At 44.3% G+C, this 26,245-nt stretch overlaps 1 protein-coding gene and 1 long non-coding RNA gene across 3 annotated transcripts in view; one reads left to right on the top strand and one right to left on the bottom strand.

Annotated features, from left to right (window-relative positions):
• The window catches only part of PDZD8 (PDZ domain containing 8), a 61,643-nt gene extending 52,028 nt beyond the window's left edge, over positions 1 to 9,615 (bottom strand). The window contains exon 1 of the mRNA XM_037497485.1: positions 8,511 to 9,615. Coding sequence (XP_037353382.1) covers positions 8,511 to 9,376 — 866 coding nt within the window. The 5' untranslated portion in view covers positions 9,377 to 9,615. The remainder of the gene's footprint in view (positions 1 to 8,510) is intronic.
• A 468-nt stretch (positions 9,616 to 10,083) lies between these two features.
• LOC119234124 (uncharacterized) lies at positions 10,084 to 12,001 on the top strand. 2 transcript variants are annotated; one of them, XR_005122547.2, is made up of 3 exons: positions 10,084 to 10,445; positions 10,559 to 10,740; positions 11,780 to 12,001. It is a non-coding gene; the product is annotated as an uncharacterized LOC119234124 (long non-coding RNA). The 2 variants fall into 2 exon arrangements; XR_008550053.1 differs by having other exon boundaries at positions 10,544 to 10,740.
• Positions 12,002 to 26,245: the final 14,244 nt, after the last annotated feature.

The following is a 26,245-nucleotide window of genomic DNA, read 5'->3' as shown; positions in this document are numbered from 1 at the left end:
ACATCTTTGTTGTATTAATCATAGCATTTTTGTTTTTATTTTTTATTTATTTTTAAAAAAGATATTTATTTATTTATTTATTTATTTATTTATTTATTTATACATGCGTACGTACATACATACATACATACAAGCACCGGGTACAGTCAGAAGCGCAGGAGGGTGAAAGAATTCACCAGAGCCAGAGCGGGAAGCAGAGCAGGCAGAAAGACAGAAGTACACTGCTGAGGGGAGCAGCAGGCGGCAGGAGAGGTCTGTTCGCCATGAGGGACCCTCCTCCGGTGGCCGGGGAGCAGCCGGGGATCGAACCGGTGCTGCAGAGGCTGCGGGCAGCTTCGCAACCCGCAAGCCACTGCTCAACCGCTGCGCTCAACCGCTGCGCCACCGGGAGGCCCAGCATTTTTGTTTTTAAGTACATACCTTCAAGAACTATGCTGGGAAGTGGGAAATTTTGTAGCTTTTTTTTTTTTGATCAATTATGCTAATCAACAGATATTTCAGTACTCCACCCCCCCCATCATTATCCATGCGCCTTATAATACATGAAGAATTCATGGGCATAAACAGCCAGTGTGCTGATCAGAGAAGAAATACATGTTCTAAAACATTCTGCTGGTTTTATAAAAGTTGCCAATCATGCATTAGACCAGTGAAAATAAATTTTGTTGTTATTCTATATCAGTCCAGGTAAAGTATAATCTATAGCTTATCTATGCTGACTTTTCCTAAGAATGTGAAATTAAAAACCAAGGCATCTGGAATGTCAGAGAAGGTTATCCAGTCTTGTTTTTCTTTGTGGGTGGGAGTAAAAAAAGAGGCGGTGTCCATAAGGTGCCCCACAGAGCTTGAAGTCAGTACCATCAATGGCCCGGGGCCTCAGTAAGCATACCTCACAAGGGTGTGCATGGGGCGTGCAGGGAGAGGAGGCACTCCTCTGCAACGCTTACTTATCAGAAAGGGGTTATCATCATCACAAAAATATAAAAGGTTAAAATGTATTTCATACATTCTGTTGAGAAATCCACAGATAAATACATTAAATCCAAAGCCCAACACTTCACTTCAGTTACCTGGCTGAGTTCATTTTATGAAAAGCTACCTATCAGGTCATACACTTAGGATGTGTGCAGTTTCTGCATACACCTCAATGAAAAGTTTGTGCAAAAAATAATTTGGCACTTAAAGGGCTAGCAAGCCTTATTATGAAGGATATTTGAAAGGGGATACTTAAGCAGGAACCTGAAAAGTGATGACGTGAGCTCTTCAGTGGGAACAACTTTCCCGAGGAAGGACTAACAAAGGCCTTGTGACAGATACATGCTTGAAGTGTGAGAAAGAACAGTCAAGGGGTGAGAACAGAGTAGTGGGAGGGAGTTAGAGAGGGTAGGCCAGGCCAGAGGGAAAGAGAGTATAGCAGGGAAAGCACCGTAGGTCCATCCCAGGCATCTCTCCATGCTGGAAGGATGTCCATATTACACTCACAAGCCAATCTGCAGGGCCACACTCACATCCTACTCCCCCATTTTATTATTAAGGAGAAAGGGAGGGGCAGAAAATAGAGAGGCCCCTCCTGAGTCTAAAAGAGATGTGTACAGACTTGTGTGTATACCTTAAACTCAACACTGGGTATACCAGGGGGCAAAAATTTAAAAGGAGAACATTTTTAACTTCTTTATGTTCCTCAACACAAAGTGAGTGTTTGTTAAAAAAACACTGGCGGGCCTCCCCTGGTGGCGCAGGTGGTTGAGCACCGCATCGTGAAGCTGTCAACAGCCTCTGCAGGCAGGGTTCGATCCCAGCCAGCCAGCAAGGGTCCCACTTGGTGAGGCAGACCCCTCCTGTCTCGCCTGCTGCTCCCCTCAGCAGTGTATTTCTTCAGCCTGCCTGTTCTGTTCCCCACTCTGTCTCCGGTGAATCTTCTCACCCTCCCGCGCATCTGGCCTGTACCCCAGTTCTTGTATAAAAATCAATCAATCTTGGGCCTCCCTGGTGGCGCAGCGGTTGAGTGCTGGGTTGCGAAGCTGCCCGCAGCCTCTGCAGCGCTGGTTCGATCCCCGGCTGCTCCCCGGCCACCAGAGGAGGGTCCCGCATGGCGCGCAGACCTCTCCTGCCGCCTGCTGCTCCCCTCAGCAGTGTACTTCGGTCCTTCTGCCTGCTCTGCTCCCCGCTCTGGCTCTGGTGAATTCTCTCACCCTCCTGCGCTTCTGACTGTACCCAGTGCTTGTATAAATAAATAAATCTTAAAAAAAAAAAAAAAAGACTAAAAATAAATAAATCTTAAAAAAAAAAAAAGAAAATCCCAGATATAGTAAAAACAACAAAAAGGTGCTAACAATGGGGTACCAACTGTGATCCTGCTTTTGTAAATTTTGTAATTCAGAATATATTTAGAAAAATATGGACTAAGCCCCAAATTTAAGTTTTCTTTAAGAAAATGTATCACAGATTTGTCATTCATTTTGATATATCCTATTTTCTAATCCAGTTTTATGAGCTTATCACTTATTGGAAAGGGAAAAATTTAATGTATCACTTAGCAAATATCCCACACAGTTCTCGCAAATGTCTGGTAAATGTAGGATAATCAATAAATATGTGCATATTCAATTAATTATGAAAGGAAAGACACACTTATGTAGTAGGTATCATATATGTGACATTTATTATCTCCAATTAGATAGATGTTATTCCCATTTTACAGATATAGAAACTGAGACTAAGGGAGGAAAAGGAAAAGGACAAGGCTTTGTCCAAGGTTTTTAGTTTGGTGTCGTCTGTAGTCAGGTACACCTTACTCCAAAGCTCTATGTAGTTGAGTCAACAACTGAGGTTAATTCTCTATAGCTCAACCCCGAGAATCAAATCATTCCATAGTACTTAAGTACCAATCCGTACTTGGCACCTACAATTCTACTCATCTGAAGGTAAATAATTTAAACACTTACACCTCATTTTTCTCTACTAAAAACACAGTATTGTAGTTTTAGCCAGTCTTTGCAATTTGGCAAACAAAGAAAGTTGAAAGTACTCTGTAAAACTTCTGTTAATGATGAGGTAGTTGCTTTATGACTTCCCAGTGAAGTGCGAGACCATGTCAAAAGAGTTGCTAGATCTCATGAGTCTGAGGCAGAAACAAGGGGATGGACTAGCACCTGTTTCCTGATAACATTGTTCCGAGAAAATGGAGAAGGTGATGGGAAGGAATGTTGGGTCACTATTTAACCCCAAGACAAGGTATTTACTCGTAGAAACTCTAACTTGAAACAGATATTCCTGTTGAACTGATTCAGAACCTCTCAACCTGCTATGGAGAACCTACTAAGAGATTTAGGGAAAAAAAGAGACTGGTCACACTTTGTCTAGAGAGAATTACTCCGTTCCCCAGCCTTTTTTAGCCAGCCCAATTCCATATACATTCTAAAAAGGTCAGCAAAGTTACAAACAGTTTAATGTTTATTTCAGCATGTTAGTTTTAGTTATTTATAGCAACAAAGCTGCATCTTTCTATCTGGATTAACTAGTCCACCTGCAGTATAAGAATCCTAACACGTTTCCAGTTTTCCATGCTATAGTCAAGTACACCTTACTCCAAAGCTCTAAGACAGAATTTGACAGTACCTTTCAGTGTGTGTGAGTGTGTGTGCATGCACACATTCCTTTTTACAGCCATTTAAGAATACAGTTTGTTTTTTAGGTTTTTCTGTTCAAAGGTTTAGAGCAGGAGTTAGCAAATCTTTCCTGTAAAGGTCTACATAGTAAATATTTTAGAATTTGTAGGTGCAAATGGCCTGTTGCACATTCTTCTGTTTTGAACAACCTTAAGTGTCAAGTTTTCAAAATGTAAAAACCATTTAACTTATGGGCCAAACCCCTGGATTCGAGTAATAGTTGGCTTATCGTTGCAGAGATAATATGGCAAGAGCTTTGGTAGTCCAAGACTCTCTTTTTAGTACTTTGTGAAAATCATTAATCCCCCTGTGTCTCAAGTTTTCACGGTTGTAAAAATGAGATGTCAACCTCTCCCACACAGTAGTTTTAACTATTAAGGGAGATAGCAAACGTACAACTGTCCACACAGTACTTGGCAAAAAGAGAGCCAAATGATTTTATTATCCTCGTCTCTGCCTCATATGAGTGTTAGTAATATTATTAAGTCAATACTAAGTATTTGATCAGGCATGCTTCTCTAATACAGTGAACTTTATGATGATCTGCTTTAGCAATTTCTAGGAACTGGGGCTTTACCAGACAGCCGAGAGATCAGCAAAACTGATAAGAATCTAACAGTCTCCTCAAAATTAGTCTTGTTCCTTCAACGTGCAAATCAAATTTCCAGAGAAAAGATATACTGTAACAATTATTTTTCATGCAAAGTGTTTTAAATGCTTAAATCACAATAATACAGATCAACTTGAGAAAACCTAACTTTCTAGTCAATCTTGCACTAAAATGAATTATTCTCAGGTGCACAAGGAACCTAAGATTACAACACATTATGCAACCCAAAGTAATCGGGTGTTTGCCTTAGTAGAGATAGTTATCTTGTCCTGAGTCTCACAAAACTAAAGGTCTAATATATATCCAAATGCCGTTGCATGAGCTTTAACTGTTCTTGGTTTCCCCCAGAAAACTAACTAGTTTGAGTGCATGAACTATGTATAACATTTTATCACCTTCATCATAATCACTACATTACTAAGTATGGTAGTCTTCAGGAAATATTTTCTGAAAATAAATCACGATTTTAAAATTACTTATTTATCTCTAGGACATTTATATGCTGTCATCTGAGCAGCAGTACAAGGAAAAAGCACAATGGATTAAAAAATTGCTCCTCATTACGGCATTATTCCAGAATACCAAGAGTAGTATACATGTTTCTCTCTACTCTCCAAAGTATCAAAGGTCAGTTATATGTTTTAACATTAGTATGCAATCAGTGGTAGTCACACAGCAGTAATGTTCTAGGAACAGAAGCATCAGTATGAATCTCAAATATTTAACTTCTAAGACCTAAAATCCTCAGGACGATTACTAAAATTTCAAGCTGAAGATGGATTCTCCATTAGTCAAGAACTTTAGTGGTAACCTCTCTCTCTCTCTCTCTTCATTTTAAAAGGACAGGTTTATTAGGAAAAGGAGAAAGGAAAAGTGAGGCACCTGCATAGTCACAGGTGGGCAGGAGAGCTGCTAATCTTTCTCACTTAAAGGCAAATTTTTGGGTTAATTAAAAAAATTACTACTTTAATATACGATTTTAGAGTATACATTTTTAGAAAAAAATTCAAAGCTATTAACATTGAAGTGGATGAATTAAGAAATTCCTAACTTCAATAAATTAGGAAATTTGAAATTATGTTAGTAAAATTATAATACGTGGAGAACATATACAACATTTTATAACTATCAAACTATCAGTTGGTTAAAATGAAGTGTCCATCAGCTGGGTCCTTAGAAAGCAGCCACCTGAAGCTCCTGCATGTCTCTAGGTGAAAGATTAGAACCTGGCAGTATGAATGGGCTGCTGCTCCTTAGCAACACAAAAATGGAAAAACAAATGAAGGGGTCAGAAGTGACCATGTTAACTGGCAAGATATTTCTGTTATATAACAAATAAAAGCACCAAAGGCTCCTAAGACACATCTCCTTTAATGCTTTAGCTCTACTAAGCAGATTAGATGGCTAAAGAGAGTAAGGCAGCAAGACCTTCTATTTAGAAACAAAATCTGCTGGATTGAAAAAAGAAATGCTACATGGAGCAGCATGCAAGTATTTATTTAACCTTATGATTTGATCGTAAAAGGCTCCTTGCTCAAAATTTCCAACTTAAGGTAGGGGGGAAAGTTGTAGTCACAGAGTGCTCAGTTAACTGAAAATACAGCCCCACACATATATTGATGGCAAACTAGAAATAAACAAACAACAACAAAACAACAAGTGCTGCATTTCACCACTTGACAACTATGTGACTTAAACCAAGTTATTTAACTACTCTGAGCACTCTTCCCTCATTTATTAAAAAGGATCAACATTAGCTGCTTTAATTCTCATTTTGAGAACTACAATACATCGTGAATCTTTTAATGCGCTCTCTTGCTGAAACTTAAATCAGCTCCACGGTATCAGTGGAAAAGAAAACACTGGCAGAACAGCTCACACAGAAGAGAACACACTTCCTCAAGCAGCCCTTTTCATCCTCATTACTTCTATTATTTTCTTTCATTAAACTAAAATAAGGTTCCTAGTTACTTCGACTCCATTAAGGGTTGAGGTTTTTCAGTATTAAAGTCCCTGTGTGATGACAGGCATATAGCAGGTGTACAAGAAATATTTGTGGATTGAGTGGCTCACTCTGTGTAGTATTTACTGACTGATCATCCACATGCCTTCAAATATATATGTGTATATATATATGTAAAGAGTAAAGATATATACATTTCTAGAGTTATAACTTAATGTATAAAGTTTGAAAGTTGATATCATACATAATCAAACTCATGCTATGCTTTTAAAAAATTCCTTATAGTGGGCCTCCCCGGTGGCGCAGCGGTTGAGCGCTGGGTTGCGAAGCTGCCCGCGGCCTCTGCGGCGCCGGTTCGATCCCCGGCTGCTCCCCGGCCACCGGAGGAGGGTCCCACATGGCGCGCAGACCTCTCCTGCCGCCCGCTGCTCCCCTCAGCAGTGTACCTCGGTCCTTCTGCCTGCTCTGCTCCCCGCTCTGGCTCTGGTGAATTCTCTCACCCTCCCGCGCTTCTGACTGTACCCAGTGCATGTATGGACAAAGCAGACAAACCAGCAAACAAATAAATAAAGCATGCCTCTATAAAAAGGAAAAAAAAAAAAAAAAAAAAAAAAAAAAAAAATTCCTTATAGTAACTGAAAAGCAATTCTGCTGTATTAAAAATGGGATGATGTGCACTGATACAGTACACTGATAAAGTTCCTTCAAAGCAATAAGCCCATTAATGGCTCCATTACTTCTATTCATAATTTCTTTCAGATTTAACTGAATTCCAAGTCTATATTTAAAAAAAAAAACAAACCTCAAAATATGCAACTGCAAATAATCCTCAAATAAAACTTGGTCAAACTGCATGATCTGAAACTTAAGCTAGAAAACATCAGAACTGAAATTGTAACAGACTATCAAAATCTGGATCAACTTTTTCTCATGCCTTTCTTAGCAACACACTGCTATAAATAAACCACCACCTCTCACTGGTTAAACACTGGAACTCATTTATAATGTAGTCACTTATACACCAAAGTTTGAAGAGTAGGTCTCAGAAAGTATGTTCTATTTCACAGAACAGGAAATCAAACACAGTGAACCATCCTCCACAAATTATGAAACTACTTTCAATTATAAAGTCAATTTCCCCTGCCACTGGACAGTTTTAAGTTGTCCATCTGTGCTACTAGCCTAAACAAAACATAATTAGTAAGGTAAATCTCATTTTACTTATTGACCTGTAAGTCAATAATCCACCCTAAACTCACACAGACAGTATTTTGCGATTATCTGGGTCGCTGATGCTTAAGACTCGTAGAAAATTAGTGATCCAGAATATACAGCTTCCACTCTGGAAGGCAGACAACCAGGAAACATTATCCGATAACAAAGGACAAAATCCAAAAGGGTCAAACATTTTAACGGATACAAAATTAAGGGAAGGCAGAACACGTGATGAAAAATCTCATTGTTTTACAAGAGACAGCCAAGCACAACCCTTCCCAGTCCAATGGATCAAGCCAGACAAACTTCCTCCCCTTCCACGTCTGTGTGTGAAAGCTAAAGCTCGTAAGCTAATCAAAACTGCACGCTGCGTGAATTATGCCACCAGCTGGAGGAGGGTTTAGAAAGTTAAAAATCGCTGCCTGTCGGGAAAAGTCCCCGTGCAGGACCATTCCAGGTACCACAGCGGAGGGACCGGAGGCCTCGCGTCTACCCCGGAGGGGGGCGCGTCCGGGTCGGGGCTGCACCAGCTCCCCCGTGGGGCAGGCGGCGTTAAGACAGGGCGTGCAGGACACCGAGGCGCCCACCCCGTTTCGGATGCGCCGCGGGAACGCCGCCCTCCGCTTCACCTCGATGCCACCGTGGCCCTGAAAGTTGCCAACGCACCCCAGCCCTGGGGTGCCCCGCCGGTGCCCGAGGCCCGCGTCCTCTCGGGGCGGGGAGGGCCCTCCACGTGGCCCAGCGGCCGGTGCCAGGCCGCCCCCCGCAGCAGCCCACACGCGGGGGGCGTCTCCCCCGGCTCGGAGCCCACGCCCGGGAAATGGGGGGGGCCCAGTCCACGCTCCACATGCTGCTCGGCAGGGGGCGGATGCTCCCCGTGGGGGCAGCCCCTAGAAAGCCCAGAGGCGTCCCCCACGGCTCGGCGCCCCCACTGACGCCCTGTGCGCGCAGAGCGGGTGTGCGCTCCCGGCCCCGATCTCGGACCGCAGCCTCGGCACGAGCCCAGCCCCCCGGGGAGACCCGGCGCCCCCAGCGCCCCCCGCGCCCCGCGCACCTGATCTTGTAACTCGGGAGCGTGTGCTTGCGCTTGATGATCTTCTTGAGCTGGTTGACGATGATGGACGTGAGCTGGGGCATGGGCCGCCCCTCGAACTGGGAGCGCACCTCGAAGTCGATCAGCGGGTCCTCCACGAAGGAGAAGAACCAGTGGGTGAAGGGCACGCGCGTCAGCACGAAGCGCAGCCGCCCCACCACCCGGGACAGCTTGACGAACAGGTAGGCCGACTTGCCGAACACCAGGTCCACGTCGATGGCCAGGTGGAAGCCGCCGTGGTACTCCACCTCCGCCTCGAAGGCCAGCTCCTCGGGGCTCGCGGCGGGCGGCGCCTCCCCCTCGGGGCCGTCGGGGTCGCCGCCGGCCGCGGGCACCACGGGCCGCAGCAGGCGCACGGTCTTGATGAAGGGCACGGTCTCGCCCAGGAACACGTCCCGCAGGCTCAGCCCCTCCAGCAGGCGCCCGGCCGTCTTGGTCTGCAGCAGCTCCTCGAACTCCACCTTGATCTTCTTGGTGACCCAGCGGCGCGCGAGCGCCGTGTCCCGCAGCTCGCGGAACAGGAACAGCACCGCGGCGTTGAGGAAGTAGCAGGTCTCCCGCGTCGGCGGCGCGGGCGGCGCGGGCGCCTCGGGGCCCGGGCCGGGGGCCGCGCCGCCCTCCGCGGGCTCGTCGGCGCCGCCGCCGAAGAGGTAGTCCCTCAGGGCCAGGCCCGGCACCGGCTGCAGGTAGCGGAAGCCGTCGCCCGCGCGGGCGGCCTCGTCGGGCGGCGGCGCGGGCCGCCGGCGGCAGAGCAGCAGGGCCTGGGCGAGCAGCGTGAGGAGGGAGCCGAGCGCGGCGGCCGCCAGGAGCAGCAGCAGCGGCCCCATCCCGCCCGCGCCGCCGCCGCCCGGGCCGCCCGGGCCGCCCGGGCCCCCGCGCCCGCCGCGCTGCTCTCTTCACGCCGCCGGCCCCGCCGCCTCCATCTTGAGGACATCGGGCGGCGGCGAGCGGCGAGCGGCTCCCGGGCTTCGTCGGGCGGCGGCGGCCGGCGCGATGCGGCGCCCGAGCCGGCCGCGGCCCGCGACTCGTCAGACGCTCCCGGGGACGCGGCGCGGGCGGCGGCGGCCTCGGCGGCGGCAGGGGCGGGGGCGGGGGCCGGACGGCGCCTCCCCCGGCGCCCGCTCATTGGGCGAGCGGACGTGGCGTCACGAGCGTGCCCGCGCCCGAAGGCGTCGCGGTGGAGCCCGCGCCGGCGCGCGTGCCCGGGACGCCATCCCCTCGCGCCGCCTTCCTGCCCCGCCCCCCGCGCCCGCTTGCGCGTCCCCCGCGACCCACGTGGCTGGCGCCTCCGGAGCAGCCGCCGGGCCCCGGGAGGGGGACCGCGCCGCCGGCGGGAGGATGAGGAGGCGGGCGGAGGCGGCGCGGCGCGATAATCGCGTCTGCCCGTTATCTCCGCGCGCCCATCCCCCGCGCTGGCTGCGCCTGGCGCCTCTGCAGCGGGGGGGGGGGGGGGGCGGGGGGCTCGCCTGGCGCCCCGAGACCGGGACCCGCGGGGCTGCCCCCGGGGAGTTGAGCTGAGCGGGGATGACCCAAGTCGAGGACCCGCGAGGACTGACGGCCTCAGAGGCCGCGGTGGCCGCCACGGATGCTCTGCGCCCGCAGAGGGGGCCCTGGGAAAGAGGGGGCCCTGGGAAAGAGGGGGAGAGGCCAAGAGGCGCACTAACTTGACCAGCTGGGCGGGCATTCGAGATGGCCGTGGGCAGGGAGGAAGTAAAAGAGCCGGGCCTGGGAAGAGGTGAGACAGCTTGCCAGGGGGCTGCTTGAAGACGAGCAGTGACCTACAGTCAGGTTCTCCCAGGTGTCACCCCCCACCCCAGGGTGTTACCACTTCGGACAACCAGGAGGCAGTTGTTAAACACCCGCCCATTTCGCAGACTCGAGCACTGGCGCAGACAGGTGAAGGAGGCGCCTGGGGTCCAGGGTGGAGCCCGCTTAGGGTTCCTTGGTGCAGGGAGGGTGGGGGGCATGAGGAGGGGACTCATGAAAAAGTTAAGGGAATTTCGTGCTAGATAACACCTTGACCAAAGGAGTAGAGTTGATGGAGCCAGGCTGCCCAGCGAGGATGCTCTTCACGACTTCTGGCTGCATGCTTGCTGCCTCATCCGTGCTGAGTCTCTCCTGCCACTTGGCCAGCTCAGCTTCCTTAACTCATGCTCAGGACAGACCAAGATGGCTCCTTTACTACGAAAATGTAAGAAGGGGCACCCTGTTTTATTCCAGATCCTACAGAAGTGGGAAGTCCTCCTGGGATTTCTGGGAGCTCCAGGCAACGTCGGTTCTTGTGGTCACCTCTGATCCTGGCCTGTGCTTCTGGGCTCCTGTGCCAGTTTTACATTGATTCAACCCAAATGGGAAGGGTAGATCCACCCAAAACCTTGCTCATAGTGTTATAGGACAGGGAGAGGGGCAGCCCGAACCCCGCAAACCTGCCTATTCTAAATGGGTTCGGCCATCCGCCGCATCAACACAAAACACATGAGACTTTAATGGGAAGGAACTTTAATAAAACTAGGAAACAATACAGGTAAGGCAAAGAGTCTAGTTTCTAAATGAAGCACCCAAAGTTACCCGTCCCCTCGTGGGTAAAAGTCCATCCATATGGGATCGGCCCAGAACAAGGCCCCAAAGCCTGCTACAAGTCTAAAGCATCTTCCAGTGGGGACCCACAGAAAAGGGTCACAAACAACCGGACAAGCCCGGAAGGAAAAGAGCAAAATCAACATCAAGATAAAAGCTGCCATGGTCACCTCCCCACGGGTCTCACCCACATCTGTGTCACCCAGTCCACGACCAAAAGACAAGCACAGTTTCTTTATGTGTCTCTAGGCTCCATGCACCTCCTCCAGGTCTCCTTCTGGCTCCATCCTGCTCCTTCCTTCCTCAGTCTCTCCTTCAGCTTCTCCTCTTCCTGCTCAGCTCCACCCTCCCTTGGGTGGGGCAGGGAACCTGGAACCTCCCCCTTTCCTGGGGACCACCCCGTTACAATAGCACTCATGCACTACTCATTGCAGTGAACGTCACAGGAGCAGGAGGTGGGGTAGAGCAAGGAGTAGTTCTTCATATTCCTGAGATAGGAATCCTCAAACCTACACTGACCCCACCCCACACCTTAACATGTTCCTCAACCGCCTCCATCCCCCACAAGGAAAGTTACTGATCTTCACAGGTGTGAGTTCTCATTCTCACACTCCATCTTACAGCCTTCCTCCACCCACCTCTTCCCTACTCAGATGACCTGATCGTGTTCCAAATCTTCTCCAGTACTTACGCAGTCGTATGGTTCACCGGTAAAACTTGTCTGCCAAGGGGCATACTCCAAAGCCATGAAGCTCTGCATAATTTTTGGAAAGATAAAAATATTTCCCCTTGTGTTAAAAATGGTTCACATGTACTGATTTCATTATTGTCGCCATCATCATCATCATACCAATAATTTGTATAGAGAATTAACTTTGTATCAGGCACAGCGTTAAGCAATTTTATGTGCCTTATCCCACTTAAAATTTAAAATGCTTATGAGTGTCGTCGCTGTCCTTTTCCCCCACCCAGGACTGATTACTCCAGTAATCAGTCTGGCTCCCGGCCGGCTGACTCCTTCAAGCCCACGTGGCTGAGCAAAGATAAGGGACTTGGCTGCTTTTGCTTTTTCTTTTGCCTGTCACGAGGCCATTCAGCAAACCCAGGGTTTCTTAACCATGCCACTATTACCATTTGGAAAGAGACAATTTCTTGTTGAAGGGACTGGCCTGTGCATCACAGGATATAATTCTATGTTGACAGATGTTTATTATTTTTAATGGCATCCCCTGGAAGAATATAAATTGAGCAACCTTTACAAAAATTAATACTGGTTCAAAGAAACTCAAAAGTCTGAGAACCAAGAACCATCCGTCCCAGGTCTGAATGTAAGAGGAACAGCAAGAAGCGACATCTGAGCTAGTGGGTGGTGTTCATAACCAACTCCATGGTGGAAGGTAGAGCTTTCCAGATCTATCCCCTGAGTAGGGGCTGATGTGGCAAAAGGGACTGAGCTGGAGAGTGCACAGTTTGGATGCTGGGACTTTTAGCAGTTAAGCTGTGGGGCCTTTGGCAGTTAAACTGGTAGCGAGGGGGGTGTCTGTGGAGAAGCTGCCAGCTTGCCATGAGCAACTTTGGCTTGGACCTTGGTTTCTACTCAGTGGAGACTATCTGGGTGAGGACAGATGGCATCTTGCCTGGCGCTAGCCTGTACATACTCCTCTCACTCTCCTTTTTCTCACTCCCCGTGTAAATAAATTCTGTTATTGTTGTTTCTTGCCATGTGTCTGCTTTGGGGTTGTGTCCAACATTTGTAAGGGTTTGGGTGAGGATCTACCAGCTGGGTCAACCTGTCCCCCCCACCCCGGGTTTGCTCCATTTCGTGAAGATGTATGAGTCTGAGTACATTTTTGAAGGAAGAAGTAGTACTTCACCTGCCTGCTGACATCACTGAAATTTAGCTGTCCCAACAGTCTTTGTGGGCAATATCCATTTCTAGGGCAAAGGAGGTTGACTTACTGGAGGATGGGGGTCCCTGCAAGATTTGCATTCTCATCAGAGAGAGGCGTGGACGACTTCTGCTGCTAAACTCTGAATCCTTCCTGGTCACCACCAAACAGGATGAGAAAGCCAACATATCTGGGTGGGTGGGTAAGTAAATGAGATTTGCTTTAGTATCTAACTGGCAGCAGACTGCAAGAGGAGCCTCTCTGGAAGGAAGATGAGAGTTGTGAGGAGACTTTGCCAGAACCCAAGCATGAGTTGATTAGAGACTAGACTCTGGCAGTGGCAGTCGGTTGGATTTAAGAGGCATTTTAGAGAACAAAAATCAATAGAATTTGGTTGGAAATTAAGTGGATGGAAAGCAACTCAAAGGCAACTGAGGTTTTGTAATTGGATGAGTAGGAAGTTGGGGGGTTCCATGAGCCAAGACAGGCAACACAGGAGGACCAAGCAGTAGGCTCTGACCCCATGGATGGAAATGACCTTGACCAGGAAATCCGGAGGGTTCTTTGGCCTCTCTCTGGCCACACAGCAAGACAGCATCAGAGGCTGGATTATAAGTCTGCTGTCCTAACTTCTTGTTAGGACTTTTTACTGTCCTCTTTTTACTGTCTCTAGCCTTTTTCTATACTCAACTTCTAAGTACTGGCTATTTTTTCCTTTCTCAAGTGAAACAAAAAGCTACTTCTAATAATACACTCAGGAGTGTCTAACAAAAACTCTAAAATCTATCTACTTTACACTGTAATTACTGCACTTACCAATCTCAAAACTTCTTTCATTTGAGGCTATCTACCAATTTTGACTCTCCTTTATTACAATTCAGAAACAGAACTAAACACTAGGGCAGTGAGACTTCTTAGAAGGTCATTTTGATTGGTGTCCTTCCCAGGACACTGCAATTATCTGTCTGTGTTCTCCTCAACCCACCCTCCCCAAGTTCCTATGTTTAAATTTATTGCCCAATGTGATGGGATTAAGAGGTGGGGCTTTTGGGAGTAATTAGTTCATGAAGGGAGAGCCCTTGTAAGTGGACTTAGTGCTTTTATAAATGAGAACCCAGAGGGCTGACATGCCCCTTCTACCGCATGGGAAACGAGATGTCCGCAACCCAGAAGAGGCCCTCCCTGGTCCTGCTGGCACCCTGATCGCAGACGTCCAGCCTCCAGAACTAAAGAGAATACATTTCTGCTGTTTATTATAAACTATGGCATTTTGTTGTAGGGCAGATTTACTAAGACAGATGGCTATAATCAGATTCTTTATTAGATAGATGAGGCTTTCATTAACATTTATATTCCTCCTAAATTATTCTCCAGGCCTTTATTTTTTGTGTCCTCTTATGCTACTGCAGTCTGGGCCATTGTCCTCTCTTGTCTAAATTCCTGCCACCATCTCCTATTTTGGTCTACCCGTCCCTACGTAACTACTCCTCACTTTATGCACCGTTCTGCAGCCAAGTCATATTATACTACTTCCTGCTTGAAATCTTTCAACAGCTCTCCATAGGCTTGTGGAGCACGGGCTGATTCCTGAACTGGAATTCCCGCAGCCTTCCTCCATCTAGTCCTTGCCTCTCTCTTCCACTCCATCTGAACACCAGGCATCCAGAACTTCTTGTATTTCTCCTGTGTCTTGCTCCTTCTCCTATCTCCAGGCCTTTGCCCATGCTACTTCGTTCATCTGAAACTCTCTCCTCTTCTTTTGCAGGCAACCACTACCTTTTGAGTCAAACTATTCCTTTCTAGGGGACTTTCTCTGCCCCTAGTCTAGACTTGGGTCTCTGCTATCTGCTCATATAACATCCTGTTTAACCCTATCTGATGTTTGTGTCAAAAACTGCTAGTTACCCCTCTAATAGTCATTCATTCGTCCTTTCATTTCAAAGAATAATTTAAAGGTAGAAAATTGTTCAGCTTTAAAAATATAGTATTTCCTAACCAGCCTTACAGAGAAGACTGGCTCATGAAGTATTGTTAGGTGAGAGCACTTTAGAGTCGCCTGATTTGTTATGCTCCATTTCATTTTTGTTCTTGCCTCTCCTGGAATAGAGATGTGATGGCTGGAGCTATAGTGGCCATCTTATGACTATTTGGTAAACTTGAGGCTAGATCCCAAATATTCAGTTGGTTAAGCAGAAAGACAGAAGCACCTTGGGACACAGATGACATGGAGCTACACTCAACCTTGTAATCCCCAGCTCTGGACTTCTTTTACACTAGAGAAAATTACTCCTTATGTGCTCAAGTTATTCTTTCTCATGTCTCTGATACCAGCAATCAGATGTAATTCTGATACAGTATCCATAGAGCTTTTTTTTCAAAACTTGTACAGTGTGTTCTTGTAAAAACCACAGTGCTTCCCCTCCTAAGCATGGGCTTTGGCACTTAGGAAGTGCTTAACTGATATTTATTAAATGAATTAGTATAATTACGTGTTACACTCTCCACTTCTGGCGAGTGTATCAACTTCAACTCTCCTTCATTACCTTCCAGTCACCTCCTCCTCCTCCTGGAGCTTTCAGATCATTTGTTTGGGGCTGCAGATGGGGCGAGCTGACACCAGCATGCACTTTCAGACTGGCAGGGGAGACACTGCTATTGGCTGTGCTCTCCTAGCAAAGCAGCTAAAATAACTATGGGGAAGAATAGGAGGCTGCTACAAAAGAGGCTTGGAGATAGTAAGTCCTTGAGGCCTACTAGTGGGTCCAGATCTACTGTTTGGAGATTAATAAAGCTATTGGGGCCCCAGGGTACACTCGCCTCCTCTTCTCTATTTGCATTTCACTCCTTGGGTAATCTAATCCAGTCTCATGGCTACAAATATTATCCATATGTTTATGCTCCCCAATGTAGTTATTCAGTCTGGATCTCTCCCTTGAAATTCATATATTCAACTGCCTGATATCTCTGCTTGAGTGGAGTGACTTAGTGTGTGCAAAACTGAGCTGATAATCACCCCACACTAGTTCCTCGGCAGCCGTCCCCATCTGGGTTAATGGCGCCTCTGTTCCCCCAGGTCAGGCCCAGACTTGTGCTGTCCTTGATGCCTCTCTTTCTCTCATACCTATGTACACCCTGTCAATAAATCTTGTTGACTCTACAATCAAAATATGTTAGGAATTTAACCACTTCTTAGCACATCCACCATCCTGGTTCATGCACCATCTTGGACCTGAGTTACCAGCACAATCTCTTAACTCATCTCTCTGCCTCCATCCTTGTTGCTCAGTATCTTGCAAGTGGCTGTTTAAACACTGTCAACCACGGTGTATAGCCACAGTGACTGTGTTAAAGCAGAAGGCTCACGTCACCCATGTAGTCAAAACCACCACTGGTTTCCGTGGTCTACAGAAAAGTGTCCTAGCACCCAAAGATGAGCATGCCCTAACACCTAGAACCTGTGAGCATATTGTTACTTAGCAAAGGAGATTTAATGTTGCAGATGGAATTAAGCTTGCTAACCAGCTGACCTTAAGAAAGGGGAATTATTCTGGGTTATCCAGCTTTGCCCAGTCTAATCATTAAGAGTCCTTTAAAGTGGAGGATCGAGACAGATGGAAAGATCAGAATGATGCCCTCGGCAACTCAACTATTGTTGGTTTTCAAGATGCCAGGGGGCTAAGAGTAAGGAATGCAGGTGGCCTGCAGAAAAGGCAAGCAAATGGATTCTTTCCTAGAATTTCTGGAAAGAAACACAGCCCTGCCAACAACTTGATTTCAGTTCAGTGAGATCTGTTGGAGTTTGCCTGTTTACCTCCATAGCTACATGATAATGCATTTGTGTTGTCATAAGCCACAAAAACCTGACATAGTTCCCTCTCTCACACAAGGAAAAATTAGTCCAACAGTGAAGTCCAAAGTTCCAAATGACCTGGTCCCTATCACCTCTTGGGCCTCATCGCCTGCTTTCTACTCTGCCCACTTCTCAGTCACTCCTGTTCTAGTCACATGGCTTTGTAGAATGAATGAATTATTTGAAATGCTTCATTTTCCAGAAAAGGAGAAGTGGCTTGGCCATGACCCCCCAGCAGAGACCTGATCCCAGAGCTCTGGCCCAACCCCCAGTAGGTCACTAGTTTTGTTTTGCTTAACTTTTTTTTTCTCCCCTGGCAAGTTTTGTGGTTAAATCTCTCTTGGCTGCTACTGAAGAGCTAACATTTCCTTCCAATAGGAGAATCTTTATGTTGGGTCTATAATAAGGATAGCTTAATTCTTTCTGGGTGAAATCAACTAATAGAAACATTTTCCCTTTAAAGGCAGCAGAAGATAGTCCCAGGGCATAAGACTGCTGATCAAGAAAAACACATTCCTTAAGAGGGAAGGACAATCTTACTTCAATTGAAGAGACTGACTGTGTGACACCCAGGACTGTGGAGTCATCTGCATGGAAAGCTGGACACGTTTCTAAGGATCATTGGCAATACCAACCTGAATGCAAATGACCCTCCTTTGGGGTCATCTGCTGAGCTGGTATTTTTATTTCCAATGAGAAGTTGTAATTGGTTAGATTGTTCTGGGATTCTCCATTTCAGGCCTTAAGGATAGGTACATGACCCGTGTCTGCCCAGTTTATAGTACCCAACCCCTTTGAAGTCAAGGATTGCTCTAGAAAGGGTAGAGACATTGGACTCAAATAGGACCAGTTGGAATCCAAACCCATAAAGATATACACACAGGAAATTGATTCTCTTTGTTCCGCTGTGGTGGCTGACCTTGGGAGACAGTGAATTTGGAGTTGCCAGTGGAGAATGTTTGTTTGTTCAGGAAGCTAAGCAGAGTCAAGCACAGATGAGAAGTAAATGAAAAATTTTTCTTGAAATGGAGAATCCCTCATCCAAGTGCTGTAGGCTCTGTTTTTTTTTATTTCTTTCTTGGATTCTTTGAGTCTCCCCGCTGCCATTCCTGTTATGTGAACCAACACATAGCTGTTCTGCTGTAGCTAATTGTAGGCGTTTAGGTAGGAGGAAGCTGACAGGGTCACCACCCCAGGAAAGAGAGGACTCAGAACCCATTCCTGAAGAGATTAATGCCAACATTCTCTCAATGGGGTCTTTGCAGGGCCGGGACGGGGACATCCCAGAAATGGAAGTATGTATTTGGCTCCTGAATATACTATATATTCCTCATGAAAATCAGACCCCATTATTCCCCATTTCCTTCTTCCCTTAAAGCACTTCAATGCCTTCCCTTGGCTGTGAGGCTAAAGGCCATAATCCCCAACAGACCTGCAAGGCTTGACCGCCATGGGCTAGATAAGGTGTCTGCAAACTTTTTCTGTAAAGGGCAGAGAGTAGACATTTTGGGCTTTTTTTGGGCCATAAGTTGTCTATTGTGACTCCTTGAAGTCAGACAATAAGCAAATACACAACTGTGGCTGTGCTTCCATAAAATTTAATTGACAAAAATGGCAGTGGGCTGTAATTTGCCAACCCCTGGTCTGGAAGGCCTGGAACCTTCCAACCCCACGCCAAACCCTCCACCCCACCACCACACACATATACAGCCTCAGTGGCTTCCATTCAGAATCTTTGTGCTCCAACCCACAGGCTCCCAGACTGACACTGTCTCCTGAATCTTTGTGTGATTAACCCCTACTACCACCCTGGTGACTGCTGAGATGCCACTTCCTCAGGGAAGTCTTCCCTGATACTCCGAGACTGGATCAAATTCACCTAGTACATGCTCTCCTAGTGCGCTCTGCTGCATCTGGGTGGCATTTTGTACTGAGGTTGTAAATTTCACGTTGCTGTGCCTATGACAGAGGCTTATTGAGAGAATTTAACGAGATGATATATATATATAAACCTCTTAATATAAAGCCTGGAACATATTTAGTGTCGGTAATTTAACTATTTTCGTTCAATTTTAGGAAAAGAACAATCCAATTATCTGATTGAAGCAGTTGGGCCTATCTTTAAAATATGTGAGGTAAAGGCTAAAAACCAAGTGGCTTACATGCTTAAAAACTCTAAATCAAGCTGTTAAATAAAATTTTCTTCTGCCTCTGCATTGACAAATACAGGCTTCACAATGGCAATTTAAAAAAAAAATTAAAAAACTGTATTTTTATAGGACTGAAAGTTGGCAAATATCAAAGACAACTGAGTTTAATAATTATGGTGCACATGCCCTGTAACATTTGGATGAGTGATAAAATAAAGGCATATTTTATGAATTATATATTCTATAAAACACTTTTTGCTTTCTTGCCAGAAAAAAATACTAATTATGTATTTATAGTAAAAATAAACATGCATTTTATGTGCCATTGATAATAATGATCTAAAGAATTAAAGACAACATACAATTATATTCAGAACATTTCATTTTAATATCTTTCCATAAAAAATACAAATAAAAATGAATGTAAAATGTAAGAATTGAATACCTTACGAGAAAATTTATTTTTTAAAGTATGAAAAATATTAACATTAGAATTACAAAAAACTATAAAATTGTAAGTAAAATTATTTTAAAACTGCAGTTTTTATTTAAACTTTCAAAAATAGAATGAAATTAGAAATTAGAAAAATAGAATTTTTACAAAATTTAAACTATTCACAATTCTAGCTTTTATTTATTTATTTTTTAATATTTATTTATTTATACAAGAACCGGGGTACAGGCCAGATGTGCGGGAGGGTGAGAGGATTCACTAGAGACAAAGTGGGGAACAGAACAGGCAGACTGATGAAATGCACAGCTGAGGGGAGCAGTGGGCGAGACAGGAGAGGTCTATAATGCTATGTGGGTAACATTGCGACTGGCGGGAATTGAACTGGCATTGCAGAGGCTGCGGACAGCTTCACAGGGCTGCGTTCAACCGCCTGCGCCACCAGGGAGGCCCCACAATTCTAGTTTTTATTCTCAATTTTGTTGCCAGTGTATATAATCAACATCATATTTCCGTTCACGTTATGCCTTGACTTACAAAATATACTTAAAGGTCATTCGAATCACTTGTTATTATATGTTTTCTCCACTGCCCATGTACATTTTTTTTTTTGGTGATAATGCTAGTTCAGGAGTACCCTAAGTACTACAAATGAATACAAAGGAAAATAAGATACTCAGCATTAGAAGGAATGATACCGTGCTTTACAAAAACCTATTTAATTCTTGCTGTCTCAGAGGAAGGAATTGACAAGTTAGTCAATTTACCTTTTGTGATACTAAGGTCTCCTACCACTTATGTCTTCCTGAACTCTGAAGCAGTGTCCGTCTCTGAAGCTGGCTGCAGAAACCTACACCTTCATGGCATGCAGATCCACTAGCCTTTGTTTTGAGGAGAAAAGGCAAAGTTTTCTCTGGCACCTGAACTGTGTTGGCCCTAAGAGGGGATTTTAGGATTACAGATGGTGATATTCCAATGCCTAGTGGAACCCAAGGGACAGAGACACCAATGTCCTTTAATAAGTCTGTGAACATGTGTGTATGACTATGTGAGTGTGCATGTATGTGTGTGTGTAATAATATGGGGAGCCGCTCTTCTTTTATACAGGTGTAAGGACAGTATGGGAAGGAAGTCCTTGGATGGTTAACTGGCAGGTCATTTGGGGACATTTGCATTGGAACAAAGACTTCTGTTTAACGAAAGAATCCCCCGGGGTGAATGGGGTTATAGAAAGTAATTGTGAGCCAAGGGGTACAGGCGTCCAGCCCTCACTGTCTCTCCCTGGCTCCCAGATGTTTGAACAATGGAGTTCTTCATGGAGGCTTGCTCCATATGCTTTTGCTAAGTAACAGTACAGGCACAATTGTTAAGCACAAAATACTTGACAGTCAAATGTTTTCATGTTTTAGTTCCTGATTGAGAGCAGAGGTTCAGGAAAGTGCTTGGACAAGTAACTTAATACACACATCAAAATAAAACAGGACCGATGAAAGGAGAAGATACCGGTTAGAAAAGTGCTAACACTATTTTCACTATTTTTTTAGTATTAGGGAAAATCAAAACATATTCCTCACGAATGCATAATTTATTAAACAATAAAGGTACCATAAATGGGCTCTCCACAATGGGCTACACCCTTAAATAAAAACAGAGATCAGTGTAACGTTCCCATTTTTACAGAGAAAACGACACACAGAGAGGTTAAGCAGCTTGCACAGATCACACAGCTTCTTAGTGGCAGGAAAACGAGCCAAGTCGGGTTCATCTGTGTCTGGATTCTGACCTGGTCACCACCGTGGTCCCTCGGCTCATGCTCCTTGCCCTCTCACATCGAAATAATCAGGGCCTACGTTGTCAAGGCAAGCTAAGAAAACCTCAGCAGGAGCCCTGACTTGGTGTCCCTCTTCTGCTTCCTCTTCAGGTTTTCCCGAAAGACAATAAAAGGTATTATAACAGGGTGGTCCCCAGGGAAAGGGGAGGTTCCAGGATCCCTGACCCATCCAATGGAGGGTGGCGATGAGCTGGGATGGGAAGGAGGAGAGGAGACTGAAGGTGGGAAGGACAAAGATGGAGATCCTGGAGACCTGGAGGAGGCACGTGGTGCAGAGAGACATGGGAAGAAGCCGCACTTGCTTCTTGGTCCTGGACTAGTTGAAGCAGACGTGGGTGAGAGACCGTGGGGACGTCAACAATGGCAGCTTTTATCTTGATTTTGATTTTGCTCCTTCTGTCCCAGACACTATTTTCACTATTTTTTCTTTTTTAGTATCGGGGAAAATCAAAATATATTCCTCATAAATGCGTAATTTATTAAAAAATGATAAATTGCTCCTTCTGCCCCTTTCCTATGGGTCCCCACAAAAAGGTGCTTTAGACTTGAGGCAGGCTTTTGGGGCTCAGTGGCCCTGCTTTGAACCAAACTTGTTGCTGGGCGTTTACCCACAAGGGAGTGGGTGACTTTGGGTGCTTGATTTGGCAACTTTATTCTTCCCCTTTTCCATATTGCATACGGAAGTTCCTTTCCATTAAAGTTCCTTTCCATTGAAGGCCTTATGATCTAGAGTATGTTTTATTTTGATATGGTGTTTTGTCTTGATATGGTTGCTATTTAGAATGGGTATTCTGGGGTGCCCCTCACTCTGTCCTCTAACAGTATTAACACTGTGCAAACGGTTAGTCGACGCATGTTAAAATTACAGGTTGTAAGGTGTTGTGAAACAATTCTTGTCGACATCCCTTTCCTGTTGGGTAAAAACCTGACCGCTGAACTTTGGAGTGCCTCTTCCCTCTCATTGCAAAATAGTGCTTGCTTCATCTTACTTTTGAAGATCAATGATCTTTATCAGGTCACCGCAAGTTGAGTAAGTGCCAACAGGGCCTTGACGAATAAGGGGAGACATATTGTAGAGTTAGAAAAGTATTGACAGGGGCCTCCCTGATGGCACAGGGGTTAAGTCACAGCACTATCAAGCTATAGCCAGCCATTGAGCCTGAGTTCAATCCCCAGCCAGGGAGCTGACCCACATGGTGAGGCAAACCTCTCCTGTCTGGCCTACTGCTCCCCTCAGCAGTGTATTTCAGTAGATCGGCCTGTTCTGCTCCCCACTCTGTCTCTGGTGAATCTTCTCACCCCTCGCACCTCTGGCCTACACCCCAGGTCTTGTATACATAAACAAGTAAATAAATTTTTTTAAAAAAGAAAAATATTAGCAATGGCTTTATGTTTGGTTTATGTATTTCTGAATGAAATTTTGAACAGTTTTATTGAGATATTTTCACATTTAGTACATTCAGAGTTGTATCATTATAATCTGATTTCAGAACATTTCAACATCCTAAAAAGAAACCCTATATCCATTAGCAATTCCTTCCCGTTTTCTCTTACCCCAGCTCAGGGCAACTATAATTGCTTTCTGTCTCTATGCATTTTCTTAATTTGGATATTTCTTATAAAAGGAATCACATAATATGTGATTTTTGGTGACAGATTTCTTGCATTTTGCATAATGTTTTCATCATCGGTAGTATAGCATTTCATGTTTTATGGCTAAAAAATAGTCCATCCCATAGATGTACAATTTGTTTATGCACTTATCTGTTGGTGGACATTTAGGTTGGTTTTATACTCGTTGGCTATGATGAATAATACTGCTATGAGCATTTGTGTACAACTTTTTGTGTGAACATGTCTTCATTTCTATATCCCTGTGATTATAATTGCTTAGTCAACTGTTAACTCTGTAATTAACCTTTTGAGGAACTGAGAGTTTTTTAAAAGCAGTTGCACTGTTTTTTATTCCCAGTAGCAGTGTATGTGTATTCCAGTTCCTCTACTTGTGTGCCATCTCTTGCCATCGTCATTTTAGCCATCCTAACAGGTGTAAAGCAGTATTTCATTGTGGTTTACATGTGTGTTTCCTAGAGTCTAATTATGATCTTTTTTGGAAAAATGTCTGTTCAAATCCTTTGCCCATTTTTAAAATGGAGCTACTTTTTATTACAAAGTTGTAAGAGTTCTTTTGGTTTTGTATACAAGTCCCTTCTCAGATACATGATTTTCAGCCTTTTGATTTGTCTCTTCATTTTCTTGATGGTGCCTTTTGAAATACAAAAGTTTTTAATTTTAATGAAATCAAGTGTATCTGCCTTTTTCTTTTGTTATTTGTGCTTTTGGTATTGTATCTAAGAAACTATTGCCTACTCCAAGATCATGATGATTTACTCCTAGGTGTTCTACAGGAAAAATTTCTTAGTTTGAACTTTGACATTTAGGTATGTAATCCATCTTGAATTAATTTTTGTGTTTGTTACATCATACTTAATTCTTTTTTTTGTCCAACTTAATTCTTTTGCATGTTTATATCCAACTGTCCTACATCATTTGTTGAAAAGACTGTAATTTACCCATTGAATTGTCTTGTACCCTTTTCAAAAATCAATTGAACATAAATATGGGAGTTTATTTCTGGACTCTAAATTCTATTGATCTGTATGTCCATCCTTATGCAAGTAACAGTCTGATTACTGTAGCTTTGTAGTAGATTTTGAAACCAGCAAATGTGAGGTCTACAATTTTGATATCTTTCAAGATTGTTTTGGTTATTCTGCATTTTTATAGGAATTTTAGGATCAACTTGTCAATTTCTGTCAAAAAAGCAATGGGATTTTTATAGGGATTTCATTGAATCTGTAAATCAACTGGGGGCTTATTGCATCCTATCGATATAATGTCTATCGATCCAGAAACAGGGAATGTCTTCCTATTAATTACATCTTTGATTTCTTTTGATAATACTTTGTACTTTTCAGTGTACAAGTCTTGTATTTATTTGTTAAAAATTTTCCTAAGTGTTGTATTCTTTTTGCGCTATTGTAAATGGGATTGTTTTTCTTGTTTCAGTTCCAGGTTATTCAGCACTTCCGTGTAGGCAGACAACTGATTTCCCATACATTGTTCTTGTATCTTACCACGTTGTTGAAATTGTTTATTAATTCAAAATTTTTCAAGTGAGTTCCTTATAAGTTTCTCTATATATGATAATGTCTCTATATATGATAATATCTTATATGCAAATAGAGATAGTTTTACTTCTTTCTTTCTAATTCTGATGCCTTTTATTTCTTTTTGCTGCCCTGTTGTCTATGCTAGACTATCTAGCACAATGTTGAATAGATGTGATAAGAACAGATATCCTTTTCTTTCTCCTATTAGGAGGAAAGCATTTAGTTTCCTAAATGGTGTTACTTCTGGATTTTTGGTAGATGCCTTTCATGAGGTTGAGAAAGTTCCTCTCCACTTCTAGTGGGTTGATACTTTTATTTTTTTTTTAAGATTATTTATTTATGCATACAAGAGCTGGGGTACAGACCAGAGATGCAGGGGGTGAGAGGATTCACCAGAGACAGAGTGGGGAGCAGAACAGGTAGACTGACTGAAATACACTGCTGAGGGGAGCAGCGGGTGAGACAGGAGAGGTCTGCTGTGCCATGTGAGTTGCTCTCTAGCCGGCTGAGATGGAACTTGTGTTGCAGAGGCTGCAGATTGCTTCATAGTGCGGTGCTTAACCCCTTGCACCACCAGGGAGGTGAAAAGCTAATACTTTTAGAATTTACTTCCATTATCTGTAAGAATGTGCTTGTCTTGACAATTTTAATTTTTTCAGTTTTAGGCATTAACTAATGAGATCTTAACATAGAAAAAGATTTAGCTCTTTTCTACCCCCCACCGCACTTTCCTATTCATACATTAAAATTGTAATGTTTTTGTTTAGGTCAATAAATAGTTTTAATATTATTGAGATCATATATAACTGTTAAGAGTTGACTTATCTACTAAGCTAAGATTTTTTTCCTTTTCAGTGTTACTTTTCATATTCTTTGGAGGCAAATTGTTTTGTTTTATCATTTGCTCACTTTTTAAGTAATTAATACGAATTCAATACCAATCTCTCTGCCAGAAATACATTCAGTTCACTGCCTCGAAATACATTCATTCACATTTTGTTCTTAAATATACCCCTTCCAGAACCTCCTTCTGGGCTACTATCTTACCTAGTCACCCTCTATACCTGGCACATAGCACCTTTCAGAGTCCTGCTTCTGCCACCATCTTGGATTCCTTTCAACTGTCCCCTGCTTCTGATCTCCCTTTTCCTATTTTTCATGACTTCCTCTGTAATTCTTTCCCTTATTTTGGTTGAGCACAGCTTCTACTTTCTTCCAAAGAGAGTGTATGGGAGGTAAATTTTAGAGAACTTGCATATGTGAAAACTTTTATCTTGTCTTCATACTTGATTAATAATTTTACTGGGTTCAATAAATTTTCCTTCAGAATTTTGCAGCGATGGCTCCCTGAGCTTGTAGCATTGTTATTTGGAAGTCTAAGACCACCTTTTTTGTGTTCTTTTGCAAGTTCTTTTGCCCCTAGGAACTTCTATAATCTTCTCTTATTTCCTGGGCTTGAGAAATGTTACACTGATGTGCCTCAGTAATTGTATTTTCACTCATCGTGCTCCGTTCTTGCATGCTTTCAACCAATACTTCCATTGAAGGCTTCTCTTCCTGGACTCCTGGTACTCAGAAGTTAGACCTTTTTTCTTTCCCCTTCCTATAGTTTTCCAATTCTTTTCTTTACTTAGGAGTGCGCCTCGACTTTATCTTCTAAACTCTGCTGGAGTTTTTAATTTCCAATGCAATGCTTTTAATTTCCTGGGAAGTTTTTTTTTCTGTCCTTTGCATGCTCCTCCTCCCTGATTTTAATAGAAACGAACTCTTGTACG

The sequence above is a fragment of the Talpa occidentalis genome, unplaced genomic scaffold (assembly GCF_014898055.3).
Source record: "Talpa occidentalis isolate TD23 unplaced genomic scaffold, MPIMG_talOcc4v2.1 talOcc4.8, whole genome shotgun sequence".
NCBI classification, from domain to species: Eukaryota; Metazoa; Chordata; class Mammalia; order Eulipotyphla; family Talpidae; genus Talpa; species Talpa occidentalis.
The sequence above is the reverse complement of the archived record's forward strand: the minus strand, read 5'-3'. Positions and strand labels throughout refer to the sequence as shown.